This window comes from Heterodontus francisci, chromosome 30 (assembly GCF_036365525.1).
Source record: "Heterodontus francisci isolate sHetFra1 chromosome 30, sHetFra1.hap1, whole genome shotgun sequence".
In the NCBI taxonomy this organism is placed as follows: domain Eukaryota; kingdom Metazoa; phylum Chordata; class Chondrichthyes; order Heterodontiformes; family Heterodontidae; genus Heterodontus; species Heterodontus francisci.
The window spans coordinates 59,252,476-59,268,842 of record NC_090400.1 but is presented as its reverse complement, the minus strand read 5'-3'; the positions used below and the strand labels follow the sequence as shown (position 1 = coordinate 59,268,842).

The window sequence follows — 16,367 nt, the reverse complement described above, 5'->3', positions numbered from 1 at the left end:
CTTCAAGGACTTCTGTGTTGGAGATATAGTCCTGCCACCTGATGCCAAGTATTCTCCGGAGGCAGCGAAGATGGAATGAATTGAGACGTCGCTCTTGGCTGACATACGTTGTCCAGGCCTCGTTGTTCTGTGCCACCACTGCATCAAATGCAGAGCCTAGATTGGCTGTTGACTCGATCCCTCGGCAGACAGTAATATAGTCCCTGGTCCTGACAGTATCCATCTGAATGGTCTTGAGCTGTTTGTGTTTTAGAACTTGCCCCATCTTACAGCAGCTCTTTAGACTCTACCCATAGTCTACCTTTTCCTCTCTGTGGATATTTTGTTATGTTGATTGTATGCCTTAGAAAGATAATTAAATAGAGCTCAGGTGAAACCACACCTGGAGTATTGTGTGCAGTTTTGGTCTCCTGACCTAAGGATGGACATACTTGCTGTGGAGGGAGTGCAACAAAGGTTCACTAGACTGATTCCTGGGATGAAAGGATTGTCCTATGAGGAGAGTTTGAGGAGTCTGGGCCGATATTCCCTCAGGTTTAGAAGAATGAAATGTATAAAATTCTCGAGGGGCTTGACAGGATAGATGTTGGGAGAGTGTTTCTCCCTGGCTGGAGAGTCCAGAATAAGGAGTCACAACCTCAGGATAAGGGGTCAATTATTTCAGACTGAGTTGAGGAGAAATTTCTTCACTGAGAGAGTTGTGAATCTTTGGAATTCTCTCCTCTGAAGAGCTGTGGATACTCAGTTGTTGAGTATATTAAAGACGGAGGGCGATGGATTTTTGGTCTCTCTGGGAATTAAGGAATATGGGGATAGTGCGGGAAGGTGGAGTTGAGGTAGAGGATCAGCCATGAATGGCAGAGCAGGCTTGAAGGGCTGAATGGCCTGCTCCTAGATTTTGTGTTATGTAATCCTTCTTATCCCCTATTGTCCTTAAATCTAATATGCTGTTAACTGTTAAATTATTAATTAGCTTGAAAGTTTTCACCTAGTCTACTCTGCTTTCTGATTTTCTCTCCCACTGTTGATTTTCTTGTCTCTGTTTTACAGCTCTAGCACTTTATTTTTACTTGTCATCATTTTGGTTTGCTTTGTAGCTTTAGACAGGCCAACAAGCTACCACTGTATGTTCAAAGTGAGGTTTATGACTTTTTCATTTCTCTCATATCGCTCTCCCTAGACTATAGTTGCTAGTTCACTGTCTGATCTGTCTTCCATTTAGCAGTCCTCTCTCCCACTCTGATCCGTCTCCATATCAATAACCTTCACCACCCTTCATCCAACCCCATCTGCTCTGCAGCTAATAGTCCCGCTCTACATTTATCAGCTTCTTGCAGCGCCCTTGCCCTCAGTGTCTTCATTATCCAATGGCTAACTCACTCCATCTTGATCTACTCTTCCACGTTAAATGGTCTCCCTCGGGTGGACTCTAAGGATCCTCTGGCCCCAGTGGAAGAAAAGCCATGAGTTCTCTCCCTGTGCTAGCTGGCACTCTCTTCTCAGGTGACAGGAGCAAAATAAAAATTAATAAAACCCAGACTAACTGGTTGTCCATCTCGCTGCTGTTTGTGGGATCTTGCTGTATACAAAAATGGCGACTCTCTCACAGTGACTGCCCTCCAAAGTAACTCTGTGTTCATGAAGAATTTGAGATATTTCTGGGAAATGAAAATCTGACATGCATAGAATTCAAGAAGGAGTTTCCTGCAGTCTAATGCTAACTTGGATAGTCAGGAAGCTGTGATCTGTTGCTCCCTAAGAGGTAGTGCTGAACGCTCAGGTAATAAGATTGATTTAAAGCTTGAGTCTTGGAGTCCTTTGTTCCTTTTCGCTGTAACATCCCCTGTGTCTCCAAATCAATTCACAACTCCCCACGTGTGAAAAGTCCCAAATAAACCACGAGAAAAGAGTCTTTCTGAGAAGAGGGGCAGTTTAAAGTAAAGGTCTAGCGCAGTGAAGTTAAGAGCTGAATTCTCAGTTGGAAGAGTTGGTGTAATAATATTTCACTATCCTTTCTCAATTTGATTCATGCTTCTTCTGAAGAAGGAGTCTCCTTCCCAAGGGCTTCCCCAGTTACCACCCGGGCAGCCCACAAAGACACGACCACTTCTGATGGTTGCAGTCTTAGAAAATGAAGTTAAGGATTTCCCTTTTATCTGAAATTGTCTTGCCAAACTCAGGAAAACCCACAGGAGTGGTTTCTGACACCAGTTTCCGGCCAACACGGCAGTTCGATCAGAATTCTGCATAAATTAACATTTACATCAAACAATTACAACAGATCTTATTCCAAATTATCATAAGTAATCAATGTTTATATAAATAAGCATTGTTTTATATCACGACACAGCTATTGCTAAGTTGCTCCTGCAGTTTCATTTACAGTAGCTTGTTCCCTGTGTCTGTCTTTCGATCTGTAGTCAGTTTGTGGTGGGAAATCCTCAGGAACAAAAGTGATATCTGACTGTACAAAAATCCCTCACAAGCCCAAAAACCACGTTGCATTATTCATTTTAAAACTTACAGCTTAAGAAGTAACTGGATTTTTAATGGCTGTTGCTGTAGTGGGAGGGTCAGGACATCAGACACCATATAAATCTTCACAGGCACCATGGGGAAGCTACACGATCCTATCTCGTTTGAGCAACTCTTGCACATCCCAGGTTTCAACTGCAAGAATCACTGAGGTAAGTTTAAATTTCTATACACTTCTGATTCAATCTCTGTGTGATGTTACTGTAATCTGACCTCTGAAAGGACATGTATTTCGACATTGCCTTTGATAATCGCATAATGTCCGAAAGTGCATTACAGCCAATGAGGAACTTTCTCAAGGGAAGACACTGTTGTGATGTGGGAAATGCAACTGCTAATTTGCACACAGAAAGCTCCTCAAATAGCAATGCAATTAAGACCAGATCATCTGCTTTCTTGATGTTGATTGAGGGATAAATATTGAGCAGGACACTGGGGAGAATTCCAGTGCTCTTCTTTGAAATAGTACCCGTGAGATCTTTTACACCCACCTCAGAGAGAAGACAGGGCTACGGTTCGAAGTCTCATCTGAAAGTGCAGCACTCCCTCAGTACTGCCCCTCCGACAGTGCAGCGCTCCCTCAGTACTGACCCTCTGACAGAGCAGCACTCCCTCAGTACTGACCCTCTGACAGTGCAGCGCTCCCTCAGTACTGACCCTCCGACAGTGCAGCACTCCCTCAGTACTGACCCTCTGACAGTGCAGCGCTCCCTCAGTACTGACCCTCTGACAGTGCAGCACTCCCTCAGTACTGACCCTCCGACAGTGCAGCACTCCCTCAGTACTGACCCTCTGACAGTGCAGCATTCCCTCAGTACTGACCCTCTGACAGTGCAGCACTCCCTCAGTACTGCTCTTCCAACAGTGCAGCACTCCCTCAGTACTGACCATCCTACAGTGCAGCACTGCCTCAGTACTGACCCTCTGACAGTGCAGCACTGCCTCAGTACTGACCCTCTGACAGTGCAACACTCCCTCAGTACTGACCCTCTGACAGTGCAGCACTCCCTCAGTACTGACCCTCTGACAGTGCAGCACTCCCTCAGTACTGACCCTCCGACAGTGCAGTACTCTCTTAGTACTAACCCTCCGACAGTGCAGCGCTCCCTCAGTACTGACCCTCTGACAGAGCAGCACTCCCTCAGTACTGACCCTCTGACAGTGCAGCGCTCCCTCAGTACTGACTCTCCGACAGAGCAGCACTCCCTCAGTACTGACCCTCTGACAGTGCAGCGCTCCCTCAGTACTGACCCTCTGACAGTGAAGCACTCCCTCAGTACTGACCCTCCGACAGTGCAGCACTCCCTCAGTACTGACCCTCTGACAGTGCAGCATTCCCTCAGTACTGACCCTCTGACAGTGCAGCACTCCCTCAGTACTGCTCTTCCAACAGTGCAGCACTCCCTCAGTACTGACCATCCTACAGTGCAGCACTCCTTCAGTACTGACCCTCCAACAGTGCAGCGCTCCCTCAGTACTGACCCTCTGACAGTGCAGCACTCCCTCAGTACTGACCCTCCGACAGTGCAGCGCTCCCTCAGTACTGACCCTCCAACAGTACAGCACTCCCTCAGTACTGACCCTCCGACAGTGCAGCGCTCCCTCAGTACTGACCCTCTGACAGTGCAGCACTCCCTCAGTACTGACCCTCCGACAGTGCAGCGCTCCCTCAGTACTGACCCTCCGACAGTGCAGCACTCCCTCAGTACTGACCCTCTGACAGTGCAGCGCTCCCTCAGTACTGACCCTCTGACAGTGCAGCACTCCCTCAGTACTGACCCTCCGACAGTGCAGCACTCCCTCAGTACTGACCCTCTGACAGTGCAGCACTCCCTCAGTACTGACCCTCTGACAGTGCAGCACTCCCTCAGTACTGCACAGGGAGTGTCAGCCTGGCTTATGTGCTCAAGTCTCTGGATTGGGACTTGAATGCTGACTTCGAGGTCAGGGTGCTACTCACTGAGCCATGGTGAACACTAATGAGAAGACGACTGGTAGAGTTTAGGTTGATGTCAATGCTTGAACACTTTCAGTCACTCCTGATCAACCTCTGCTGATGTTTACAGGTTGGAGGAATGGCGAGAATCTTGCTGCTGTTTCTCTCGGTTACTCTCTTCACCATTCCGTCTTCAACTGATACCAGCACCCTCAATATCACCTTCCAAAGGAGCCTGCACCTGTCCAGGAAAATCCTGCAGGATGTCCGGGATTTAATCATAAAATATGTAAGAATCACAATTAACTTGGCATTCAGACTGTGAGTTCCGAGGACCAGGGCAGCTGATAGTAAGATTTGTGTTAGTGACTGGTAACGGGACTGGTGCAATGGTCTTAGATTGAAGGCCCAATAAATTTCAGAAATCGAATTCAATAAATCTGGTCATTTTTGGGTTGACACCAGAAACTAGTGACCATGAATTTGCTGGATTTTTGTAAAAACCCAACTGATGTCCCTCAGCCCTGCCCCGCCTACCCAACACGTGACTCCAGTCACACATGATGCTGGTCAATTCTTCATACTCTCCAGCAAACCACAGCTGTGATGATGGAAAGACTCATCACTTCAGTCTCAGATGTTTAAAACGTTGATAGAGTCGATACAGAGAAATTATGTCCTCTGGTTGAAACAAGGGGGCAATCTTAAAATTGGAGCCAGGCCGTTCAGGGGTGATGTCAGAAGCACCTCTTCACACAAAGGGCAGTGGTAATCTGGAACTCTCTCTTCCAGAAAGCTGTGGATGCTGGGGGTCAATTAGAGATTTAAACGCTGACATTGATAGATTTTGTGGGTAAGGGTTTGAAGGAAGTGGAGAAAAGTTGGGTAGATGGAGTTAAGATACAGATCAGCTGAATGGTAGAACAGGCTTGAGGGGCTGAATGGTCTCCTCCTGTTGCTATGTTCTAGTTTTGGAGAAATAACAGGATTTATTTTCTAACCAGATTCTGTTTTTTGACTTAAGAAACATGAGAAAATTGGAAATGCTGCGTTTGAAGATTACAACATGATTTTGAGCAGTTTGCCAACTACCAGTATCATGTATAGCTATTGGCTGCAAATGCAGGTACAGATACTCCTTATTCATTGTTCATCCCCTCCCCCATCACCCCCTACTGCCCCTCCCCCATCACCCCCCTACTGCCCCTCCCCCATCACCCCCTACTGCCCCTCCCCCATCACCCCCTACTGCCCCTCCCCCATCACCCCCCTACTGTCCCTCCCCCATCACCCCCTACTGCCCCTCCCCCATCACCCCCTACTGCCCCTCCCCCATCACCCCCTACTGCCCCTCCCCCATCACCCCCCTACTGCCCCTCCCCCATCACCCCCTACTGCCCCTCCCCCATCACCCCCTACTGCCCCTCCCCCATCACCCCCCTACTGCCCCTCCCCCATCACCCCCTACTGCCCCTCCCCCATCACCCCCTACTGCCCCTCCCCCATCACCCCCTACTGCACCTCCCCCATCACCCCCCTACTGCCCCTCCCCCATCACCCCCTACTGCCCCTCCCCCATCACCCCCCTACTGCCCCTCCCCCATCACCCCCTACTGCCCCTCCCCCATCACCCCCTACTGCCCCTCCCCCATCACCCCCTACTGCCCCTCCCCCATCACCCCCTACTGCCCCTCCCCCATCACCCCCTACTGTCCATCCCCATCATCCCCTACTGCCCCTCCCCCATCACCCCCTACTGCCCCTCCCCCATCACCCCCTACTGCCCCTCCCCCATCACCCCCTACTACCCATCCCCATCACCCTTTACTGCCCGTCACCCCTACTGCTCATACCCCCATTAGCCCTATTTTCCACTCCCCCCCCATCACCCCTAGTGCTCATCTCCCCCTCAGCCCCTACTCCCCTCAATCACCCCCTACTGCCCCCAATCTCCTACTGCCCACCCACCCCCATCATCCCCTGTGCTACCCTCCCCTAAATCTGTGCCTATCTATCACTCCTTGCAGGATGTGGAGAGACTGATGCTGAATGCCAAGGATCTTTACATCTTTTGGATCCACGTGGATTTTAAACGGATCGATGAACTTGGAGACTGTCAGGAATCTACAGTGAGCAAATCCATGGAAATAGTTTCCCTCGACCTCCGAGATTTAATCTCTCAGCTCAACTTCCAGGTACAGGCATGGTGACGGCTGGGAGGGGTGTATCGGAACGAGACACATTCACCTCAGGGCATTACTCGATGGGGCTAGCGACTCGAATCTTTGCTCCCCGAATCATCTACCCCCAGAGTTTCTGAATGTTTTGGCTTTCAGACAACATAACACAGGCAGGGGCTTGAGCCTCTGGCTCAGTGGGAATATTCCTATCTTCCAGTCAGAAGGTCCTGGGTAAATCCCTGCTTTAGACACTCCTGGCGAGTTGAGACCAGAATTCCAGGTTGAATCCAGTGGGCTACGCAGTCCCAGTGGGTGGCATGACCCCCTCACCATATGGATTATGGGGTCCATAAAACCCTCCCTCCCTCCAGGAGTAACCCCCTCTTTCGGCTGGTATAAAGATGATCCTGGCTATGGAAGGAATATTCACAGCATGACCCATCAGACTGTTAATCACCTTGAGAATCTTTCCACTATTTCACACAATTCTCCAAGCAAAGAGCATGAAGGAAGAGTATGAATTAATTAATATTAACAGGACCACCAGGTACAAACACATGGAGCCAGCACAGGCTCAACCCCACTTGTACCTTGAAATTGCAATGGGGGCACAAATAACAACAACATTTCTATAGAGTCTTTTGCATAGCAAAATATCCCAAGGCTTTTCACAGGGGCGTTATCAAACAAAATTTGTCACTGAGCTACATAAGGAGGTATTAGGACAGCTGTTGAAAAGCTTGACCAATGAGGTAGTTCTCAAGGAGTGTTTCAAAGCAGGAGAGAGGTGGAGAGGTTTAGGGAGGGAATTCCAGAGCTTAGGTCCCAGGCAGCAGAAGGCACGGTCCCCAATGGTGGAGTGATTAAAATTGGGGATGCTCGTGAGACCGGAATTGGACAAGCACAGGGGTCTCAGAGGGTTGTAAGGGCTGGAGGTGGTTACAGAGGTGGGAGGCCATGGAGGGATACATATGTCATAAGACCGCAGTCTGCTACCTTTGTCCTTCTAGTTGGTAGAGGTCACGGGTTTGGAAGGTGCTGTCAAAGGAGCCTTGGTGAGTTGCTGCAGTGCATCTTCTAGATGGTACACACTGCTGCCACTGTGCGTCAGTGGTGGAGGGAGTGAATGTTGAAGGTGGCGGATGGGGTGCCAATCTAGCGGGCTGCTTTGTCCTGGATGGTGTCGAGCTTCTTGAGTGTTGTTGGAGCTGCACCCATCCAGACAAGTGGAGAGTATTCCATCACACTCCTGACTTGTGCCTTGTAGATGGTGGACAGGCTTTGGGGAGGCAGGAGGTGAGTTACTCACTGCAGAATATACAGAAGAAGAGTGCAAAATAAAATATTCCTTGCTGCTAAAGCCAGCAATGAGAACAGAACTGAGCTGTGGAGAAATGTATTTAATTGCATAGAATTTACAGCTCTGAAACAAGTCATTCGGTCCCACCCTCTTCATCTCACCCTATCACCATATCCATCTATTCCTTTCTCCCTCATGTGTTTACCCAGCTTCCTCTTAAATGTATCGAAACTATTCACCTCAGTCACTCCCTATGGTAGCGAGTTCCACATTCTCACCACTCTCTGGGGAAAGAAGTTTCTCCTGAATTCCTGATTGGATTTATTAATGACTATCTTTTATTTATGACTCCTAGTTCTGGTTTCCCCAACAAGTGGAAACATCTAGAGGAAAGAACCCCAGCCTGTTCAATCTTCTCTGATCGTGATAACCTCTCAGTTCTGGGATCATCCTTGTAAATCATTATGCACTTTCTCCGGTGTTTCAATATCCTCTCTCTCTCTTTAGCCTCTGTGTCACATGGTTCCAGGTTTAAGTCCCACTCCAGGGCTTGAGCACAAAAATCAAGGCTGACATTCCAGTGCAGTACAGAGGGAGTGCTGCACTGTCGGAGGTGCTGTCTTTTGAATGAGACTTTAAACCAAGGCCCTATCTGCCTGCTCTGGTGGATGCAAAAGATCCCATGGCACTTCCAAGAAGAGCAGGGGAATTCTCCCCGGTGTCCCGGCCAATATTTATCCCTCAACCAACATCACAAGTACAGATTATCTGGTCATTATCACATTGCTGTTTGTGGGATCTTGCTGTGCACACACTGGCTGCCGTGTTTCCTATATTACAACAGTGACTACAATTTGAAAAGTACTTCATTGGCTGTAAAACACATTGGGACATCTGGTGGTCATGCAAGGCGCTATATAAATACAAGTCCTTCTTTTATTCTCTGCTTAAAGAAGTTTCTCCTGAATTCTTACAATTCTGATCTTGCCCGCAAGTGGAACCATCATCTCTGTGCCAACCCTATCGATCCCCTTCCATCATTTTAAAGGCCTCAATCAGACTCCCCTCAGTTTTCTGTTTTCTAGAGGAAACAGTCCCAGCCTGTTCAATCGTTCCTGATATTATAAGCTCTCAGTTCTGGTATAATTCTGATGCTTCTATATCCTTCATATAATAGAGACAAGAACTGTTCATAGTGCTCTCAGTATGGTCTGACCGAAGTTCTATACAGGTTTAATGTAACATTACAGCTTTTCAATTCTATTCCTCTGGAAATGAACCCCAGTGCTTGATTTGTTTTTTATCAGTGGCCTCATTAACCTGAGTCTTTACTTTTATTGATCTGTGAATCTATATCGCCGATCGCTTTGCCCCTCTACCCCATTTAGACTCTTTATTATTTGTGTGTTTCCAGATCTCAGCCTTGAACAGCACGTCACCAGATCCCTTGGAGCTGACTCTCCCCAACAATGTCCTGAACCCAGAATACAATTGGCACAGCAAGCTGCAAGGTTATATCATCTTCAGGGACCTGGAGACCTATCTGAATAAAGTGGTCCGGGATTTCACACTCTTAAAGACCAAATATCGCGAATAACAGAGATCTCACTCAGAACGTCCCACTTATGTTGCATAGTTTGGAAAAGATTGAATTAAAACTTATTGCACTGAATAATCAATAAATGTTTACAGCCTACCTGATGATCTCTGTATTATTTCAGTGTCTGTCATTGAGGTGAAAACTTTCGGAACTTTTTAAATAGAAGTCAGATCTTGCAGTAGATAGAAGATGCGATTTTAATATATTCTTGACAAGTTAATATTTATTACTCATCCTAATTGTCCTGAATGCAGTTAAGAGTCAACCACTAAAATAAAATACTGTAGATGCTGGAAATCTGAAATAAAAACATAAAGTGCTGGAAATACTCAGCAGGTCTGGCAGCATCTGTGAAGAGAGAAGCAGAGTTAATGTTTCAGATCTGGTGATGGGTCACTGACCTGAAACGCGAACTCTCCTCCTCTCTCCACAGATGCTGCCTGACCTGCTGAGCATTTCCAGCACTTTATGTTTTTATTTATGAGTCAACCACATTGCTGTGGGTCTGGAGTCACATGTAGACCAGACCAGGGAAGGACAGCAGATTTCCTTCCCGAAAGGACATTAGTGAACCAGATGGGTTTTTATAACAATAGGACAGCTTCATGATCACTTTTACTGGGACCAGAACTTTAATTCCAGATTTTGTTTTAAATTGAATTCTGGTGGACACAAGTGGGTGTTATCCCACAGGAGGAAGTTACCAATAGTTTAGCACTGATGAAAGAGTACGTGGGAATAACTGGTCGGGGAGATGTAGTGCTCAGACTGCAGCAGTGTCTGGGCTCAGTTCTGGACAGAGTACAAGGAGCTTTGCTCTGCATCTTTTCACTGTTCTACATTTCTGTGGAATGTTAGGTATACATTTTGGAATTCCCTCCCTGAACCTCCCTGTCTCTCTCTCTCTCCGCCTTTCAGACGCTCCTTAAAACCTACCTCTTTGTCCTAATATCTCCCTATGTGGCTCAGTGTCAAGTATTTGCCTGATTAATGCTGCTGAGAAGCACCTGGCAGAGTTGTTACTAGGTTAAAGGTGCTATATAAATGCAAGTTGTTGTTGCTGCTGCATCTGCAAGGTGCACCCTTCCCCTGCACTGACTCACCCTCATCTCTGATGGGTAAACCCGTAAAAGAGAGAAAAGCTGACTGGAGGTCAGCTTGCTTTTGAACTAGACAATGTGTGTGTATCTGACAGTGCTTGTGTGTCTGTGTGTGTGTGAGTGACTGAATGTGTGCGTGTGAGTGAGTGTAATTGTGTGTGAGTGAGTGAGTGAAGGTCCTATTGCTGTTACGAGACATGGTCCCCCTGATTCCCATTGACTCTAGATTTGCTCGGGCTCCTTGATGCCATACTCAGTCAAATGCTGCCTTGATGTCAAGGGCAGTCACTCCCACCTCACCTCTTGAATTCAGCTCTTTTGTCCATGTTTGGCTGTATGAGTGAGTGTATGTGCATGTATGAGTGTATGTGAGTGAATGAGTGTATGTCTGTGTGTGTGTGAGTGCGTGAATGTCTCGGTGAGTGTGCAATTGAGTGAGTGTGCGCGTCACTGTGTGTGTCTGAGTGAGGCGCATGAGTGTATGTGTGTGCAAATGAGTGTGAGTGTATCTGTGTGTGTATATTATTATGACTGAGGTGGGAGGAGTGCACTGCTAATTCTAGTCCCACTTCTCCACAGGTTACAACATATATTTACATTTTCCCACATACAGATACAGTCAATCATAGACTCTATTTTCCCCAGAATAAAATACACCAACCAGGTTTCTTTAATAAACAACAAAATTATCAGTTTATTATAAATAAGTCTTAACCAGTAATGAAGTAAAACATACAAACAGATTAAAATATTAAAGCCCCTTATATATCTTAGCCCCTCCCCCATATACACACACCAGTTAACTGGAAAAATCAAAGGGGCTTTTGTTTATAGCGCTGTTACAAAGAAAACAAAAAAAATCACTGAGATGAAATACTCGTCCTTGATTTTGGTTTGGCATCCCAAGCACATACAGACGGCTGCCACTGGGATCTTCCTAGAACAGTTCTTTCCAGGCAATGTTGAAGATCAGTTTGGGCAGATTTTCCAAGAAATGCAGCACCAGAGGCTTCAGATAGGCCTTACAGCAGAAATGTAGCAACAAGGGTTCAGTTCTCACACATTCGATATGCAGGGTTTCTTCAAATACAGTTGGAAATAGGAAACGGGCACACTGGAAATGTAGGATTTCTTTTCAAGAGAGAGATGAGCTGGGTCTTCTTTGGCAGGCAAAAACCACTGCCTTTTGCATCAGTTCAAGTCAAGCCTCCTGACCTCTATAATTCTTGGCCTGTCACTTCTTTGTAAACATCTCCCCAAGTCAAAAACAACCTCTGCTGGGTGATTATCCACAGACAGCTGCCTTCCAGTAAGATATGTTTACAAGCTAAACCTTCTGGTGACTTTTTTTAAAAAAACACAAAGTTCAGTGTCTTTTCAAAATTCCAGATGAATCAATGTCCATAATTCAACTATTTATTTAGTTTATTTATTTTATTTTATTTAGAGATACAGCACTGAAACAGGCCCTTCGGCCCACCGAGTCTGTGCCGACCATCAACCACCCATTTATACTAATCCTACACTAATCCCATATTCCTACCACATCCTCACCTGCCCTTTTATTCCCCTACCACCTACCTATACTAGGGGCAATTTATAATGGCCAATTTACCTATCAACCTGCAAGTCTTTTGGCATGTGGGAGGAAACCGGAGCACCCGGAGAAAACCCACGCAGATACAGGGAGAACTTGCAAACTCCAAACAGGCAGTACCCAGAATTGAACCCGGGTCGCTGGAGCTGTGAGGCTGCGGTGCTAACCACTGCGCCACTGTGCCGCCCCATAAGTCCTTAAAAACATATTTTACAAAAGAAAAAGAAGTACTCTCGTAACAGTGTGTGAGTGTGCAAATGAGTTTGTGTGTCTCTATGGGTGTGAGTGCATGTGTGTGTGAATGTGAGCATGAGTGTGTTTCTGTGTGTGTGTGTGAGTACGTTTGTATGTGTGAATGAGTGTGTGAATGTGAGTGTAAGTGCATGTGTGAGTGAGAAAGTGAATATGAGTGAGTGTGTGAGTATGAATGAGTGTGTGTGTGAGCGTTAGTGAGTGAGTGTGAGTGAATGAGTGAGTGAGTGAATGTGATTGAGTGAGTGTGAGAATTAGTGTGAGACTATGTGAGTGAGTGTGTGTGTGAGAGAGTATGTGAGTGGGAGAAAGTATGTGAGTGAGTGTGTGTGAGTAAGTGTGAGAGTTAGTGTGAGAGTATATGAGTGGGTGTAAGTATGTGAGTGTGAGTGTGAGTGAGTGTGAGATTATGTGAGTGAGTGTAAGTATGTGAGTGTGTGTGTGAGTGTGAGTGTGAGTGTGAGAGTATGTGAGTGAGTGTAAGTATGTGAGTGTGAGTGTGAGTGTGAGTGTGAGAGTATGTGAGTGAGTGTAAGTATGTGAGTGTGAGTGTGAGTGTGAGAGTTAGTGTAAGATTATGTGAGTGATTGAGTGAAAATCCCATCGCTATTTAATGTATAAGGAAGTGTTACTGACTGTAATGTAATTCTGTCACTTTGTGATCAGCTGTTAATCGAAGCTCTGAAATAAATGTAACCCTTCATTATGTGTTTTGTAATAATTTATTCTGAGAGTTTGAGGGGGGCTGAGTTTCCTCGCAGTTTCCAGTGTATTAGTGATGCAGAAACGGTGCCGGGAAATTCCTCCAACGGGAAACTCAGGATGTTCCTGCCTGTTCACCACCAAAAAATCACTTCTCCCGAAGTCCCGGCTACTTTGTGGCCTTTCCCACAATTTCTCCACTGGATTCTGGGTCCTCAGCTAAATATACTCGTGTCCGTATTGATAAAATCCTGCGTTTCCTGCTTTTTCCCTCTTAGGAACACGGTGAATTCAGGATGAAATAAGCCCAAGGTCCATCGAGTTCACCTTCTACCGTTCTTGCTGGGTACTTGAAACATCAATAATAAAATAGGAAGGGGCCATTCAGCCCCTCCATCCTGTTCTATCACTCATTACACCATGGCCGATCTGCACCTCAATTCCATTTATCTACCTTTACTCTGGATGGATCGGTGGCAAGGTCTGTTTTGATTCATTCACAGGATGTGGGCATCGCTGGCAAGGCCAGCATTTGTTGCCCTTAAACTGAGTGGCTTGCTGGGCCATTTCAGAGGATAGTTAAGAGTCAACCACATTGCTGTGGGTCTGGAGTCACATGTAGGCCAGATCAGGTAAGGACAGCAGATTTCCTTCCCTAAAGGACATGAGTGAACCAGGTCAGTTTTTATGATAATCCAGTAGCCTCTGGGAGTCGGGCAGGTGGTGGGGGTTGGTAGATGGGGGGGAAGGGGGTAGTGGGGAGGGGGTGTGCGGGGAAGGTGAGCTGGGACAATGCAGGGGGAGTGGGGAGGTGCTGGTGGGATAAAGAAGGTGGTCTGCTGGGTTCTGAGGTCTTTTGCTGCCCAGTTACAGCCTGAATGATTTGATTGAACAGTTCCAAGTGCGGAATCAGACGGTTAGGATTTTTGGTCTCTTTTGGGAATATAATGGTCACACCATGAAAAACCCAGGAGCTGGGAATATTCTGTGGCTATTCTGCAAAGATACTTTCTAGAGGTTAAGTGGTAACTTTATTGGTGTGTTTTTAATTTCCATATAAAAGCATTTATTTAATTTGCAAAACATTTGTCGGATTTACTGAGGAGAGAGTGCACGGAATCTCCGGAACACAGAGGGAGAGGGTTTCGAAGAAGCAAGCAGGAAATAAATAACTGGGATAATTTGGAACATTTTAAACTGATAGCGACAGAAAACTTCAATTTTGTTTTTATTCATTCATGGGATGCAGGGCCAGCATTTATTGCCCGTCCCGAATTGCCCTGGAGAAGACAGAGGTAAATACGATAATAAACCACCTAAAACACAGATCCTTTTTAATCAAAATCATTTCATCTAAACTCCTAGGAGTATAAAATTACTTTAAATTCAGGGTTAACCTGCCTTTGAAACAAAGGATGAGATAATTCAGTGCCTTACACCAGAACGTCTCTTGTGACAATGGGAATCTGGACTGGATGTTGTGAAATCACCATTGCCCCTGTACCGCTGGGATTCCAGTACAGACTCACTCACTTCATGCCAACAGGAGGCTCCTTGATAGTTTTGGAGGCAGGTCTGGCAGCATTGTTATTTTTAGCACTGGGAATAGTGTTTTTTTCCTCTCTCGGTGGCCTTGGAAGGAGCTCAGACAACAACAGCTGCACCATCCCAGGATGCAAGAGCCCAGAGAATCCAGATAACCTGGAGAGACTGAGGGTAGTGTCAGCTGTAGCTTAGTGTGTGTGTGTGTCTCTCTCTCTCTCTTTAGCCTCTGAGACAGAAGGTAGTCAATTTGAGTCTCACTCCAGAGACTTGAGAACATAATCCAGGCAGATACTCCAGTGTAGTACTGAGGGAGTACTGTACTGTCGGAGGGTCAGTACTGAAGGAGCGCTGCACTGTAGGAGGGCCAGTACTGAGGGAGTGCTGCACTGTCGGAGGGCCAGTACTGAAGGAGTGCTGTACTGTCGGAGGGTCAGTACTGAAGGAGCGCTGCACTGTCGGAGGGTCAGTACTGAAGGAGCGCTGCACTGTCGGAGGGTCAGTACTGAAGGAGCGCTGCACTGTCGGAGGGTCAGTACTGAGGGAGTGCTGCACTGTCGGAGGGTCAGTACTGAAGGAGCGCTGCACTGTCGGAGGGCCAGTACTGAGGGGGCGCTGCACTGTCGGAGGGTCAGTACTGAGGGAGTGCTGCACTGTCGGAGGGGCAGTACTGAGGGAGTGCTGCACTGTCGGAGGGGCAGTACTGAGGGAGTGCTGCACTGTCGGAGGGCTAGTACTGAGGGAGTGCTGCACTGCAGGAGGGCCAGTACTGAGGGAGTGCTGCACTGTAGGAGGGCCAGTACTGAGGGAGTACTGCACTGTCGGAGGGTCAGTACTGAGGGAGTGCTGCACTGTCGGAGGGTCAGTACTGAGGGAGTGCTGCACTGTCGGAGGGTCAGTACTGAAGGAGCGCTGCACTGTCGGAGGGTCAGTACTGAGGGGGCACTACACTGTCGGAGGGTCAGTACTGAGGGAGTGCTGCACTGTCGGAGGGGCAGTACTGAGGGAGTGCTGCACTGTCGGAGGGGCAGTACTGAGGGAGAGCGACACTCGGAGGGGCAGTACTGAGGGAGAGCTACACTGTCGGAGGGTCAGTACTGAGGGAGCGCTGCACTGTCGGAGGGCCAGTACTGAGGGAACGCTGCACTGTTAGAGGGTCATTACTGAGGGAGCGCTGCACTGTCGGAAGGTCATTACTGAGGGAGCGCTGCACTGTCGGAAGGTCAGTACTGAGGGAGAGCTACACTGTCGGAGGGCAGTACTGAAGGAGTGCTGCACTGTCAGAGGGTCATTACTGAGGGAGTGCTGCACTGTCGGAGGGTTAGTACTGAGGGAGTGCTGCACTATGGGAGGGTCAGTACTGAGGGAGTGCTGCACTGTCAGAAGGTCAGTACTGAGGGTGTGCTGCACTGTCAGAGGGTCAGTACTGAGGGAGTGCTGCACTGTCAGAGGGTCAGTACTGAGGGAGTGCTGCACTGTCAGAAGGTCAGTACTGAGGGAGTGCTGCACTGTCAGAAGGTCAGTACTGAGGGAGTGCTGCACTGTCGGAGGGTCAGTACTGAGGGAGTGCTGCACTGTCAGAAGGTCAGTACTGAGGGAGTGCTGCACTGTCAGAAGGTCAGT

The 16,367-nt window shown here is 47.4% G+C and overlaps 1 protein-coding gene across 1 annotated transcript; it reads left to right on the top strand.

The window, feature by feature from the left end:
* Window positions 1-2,419: 2,419 nt before the first annotated feature.
* On the top strand, window positions 2,420-9,636 carry LOC137346528 (uncharacterized). The gene is made up of 5 exons (XM_068010001.1): window positions 2,420-2,687; window positions 4,602-4,760; window positions 5,496-5,597; window positions 6,499-6,666; window positions 9,366-9,636. Exons 1-5 carry the CDS (start codon window positions 2,550-2,552, stop codon window positions 9,546-9,548), a joined length of 750 nt encoding a protein of 249 aa, XP_067866102.1. The 5' UTR covers window positions 2,420-2,549; the 3' UTR covers window positions 9,549-9,636.
* Window positions 9,637-16,367: the final 6,731 nt, after the last annotated feature.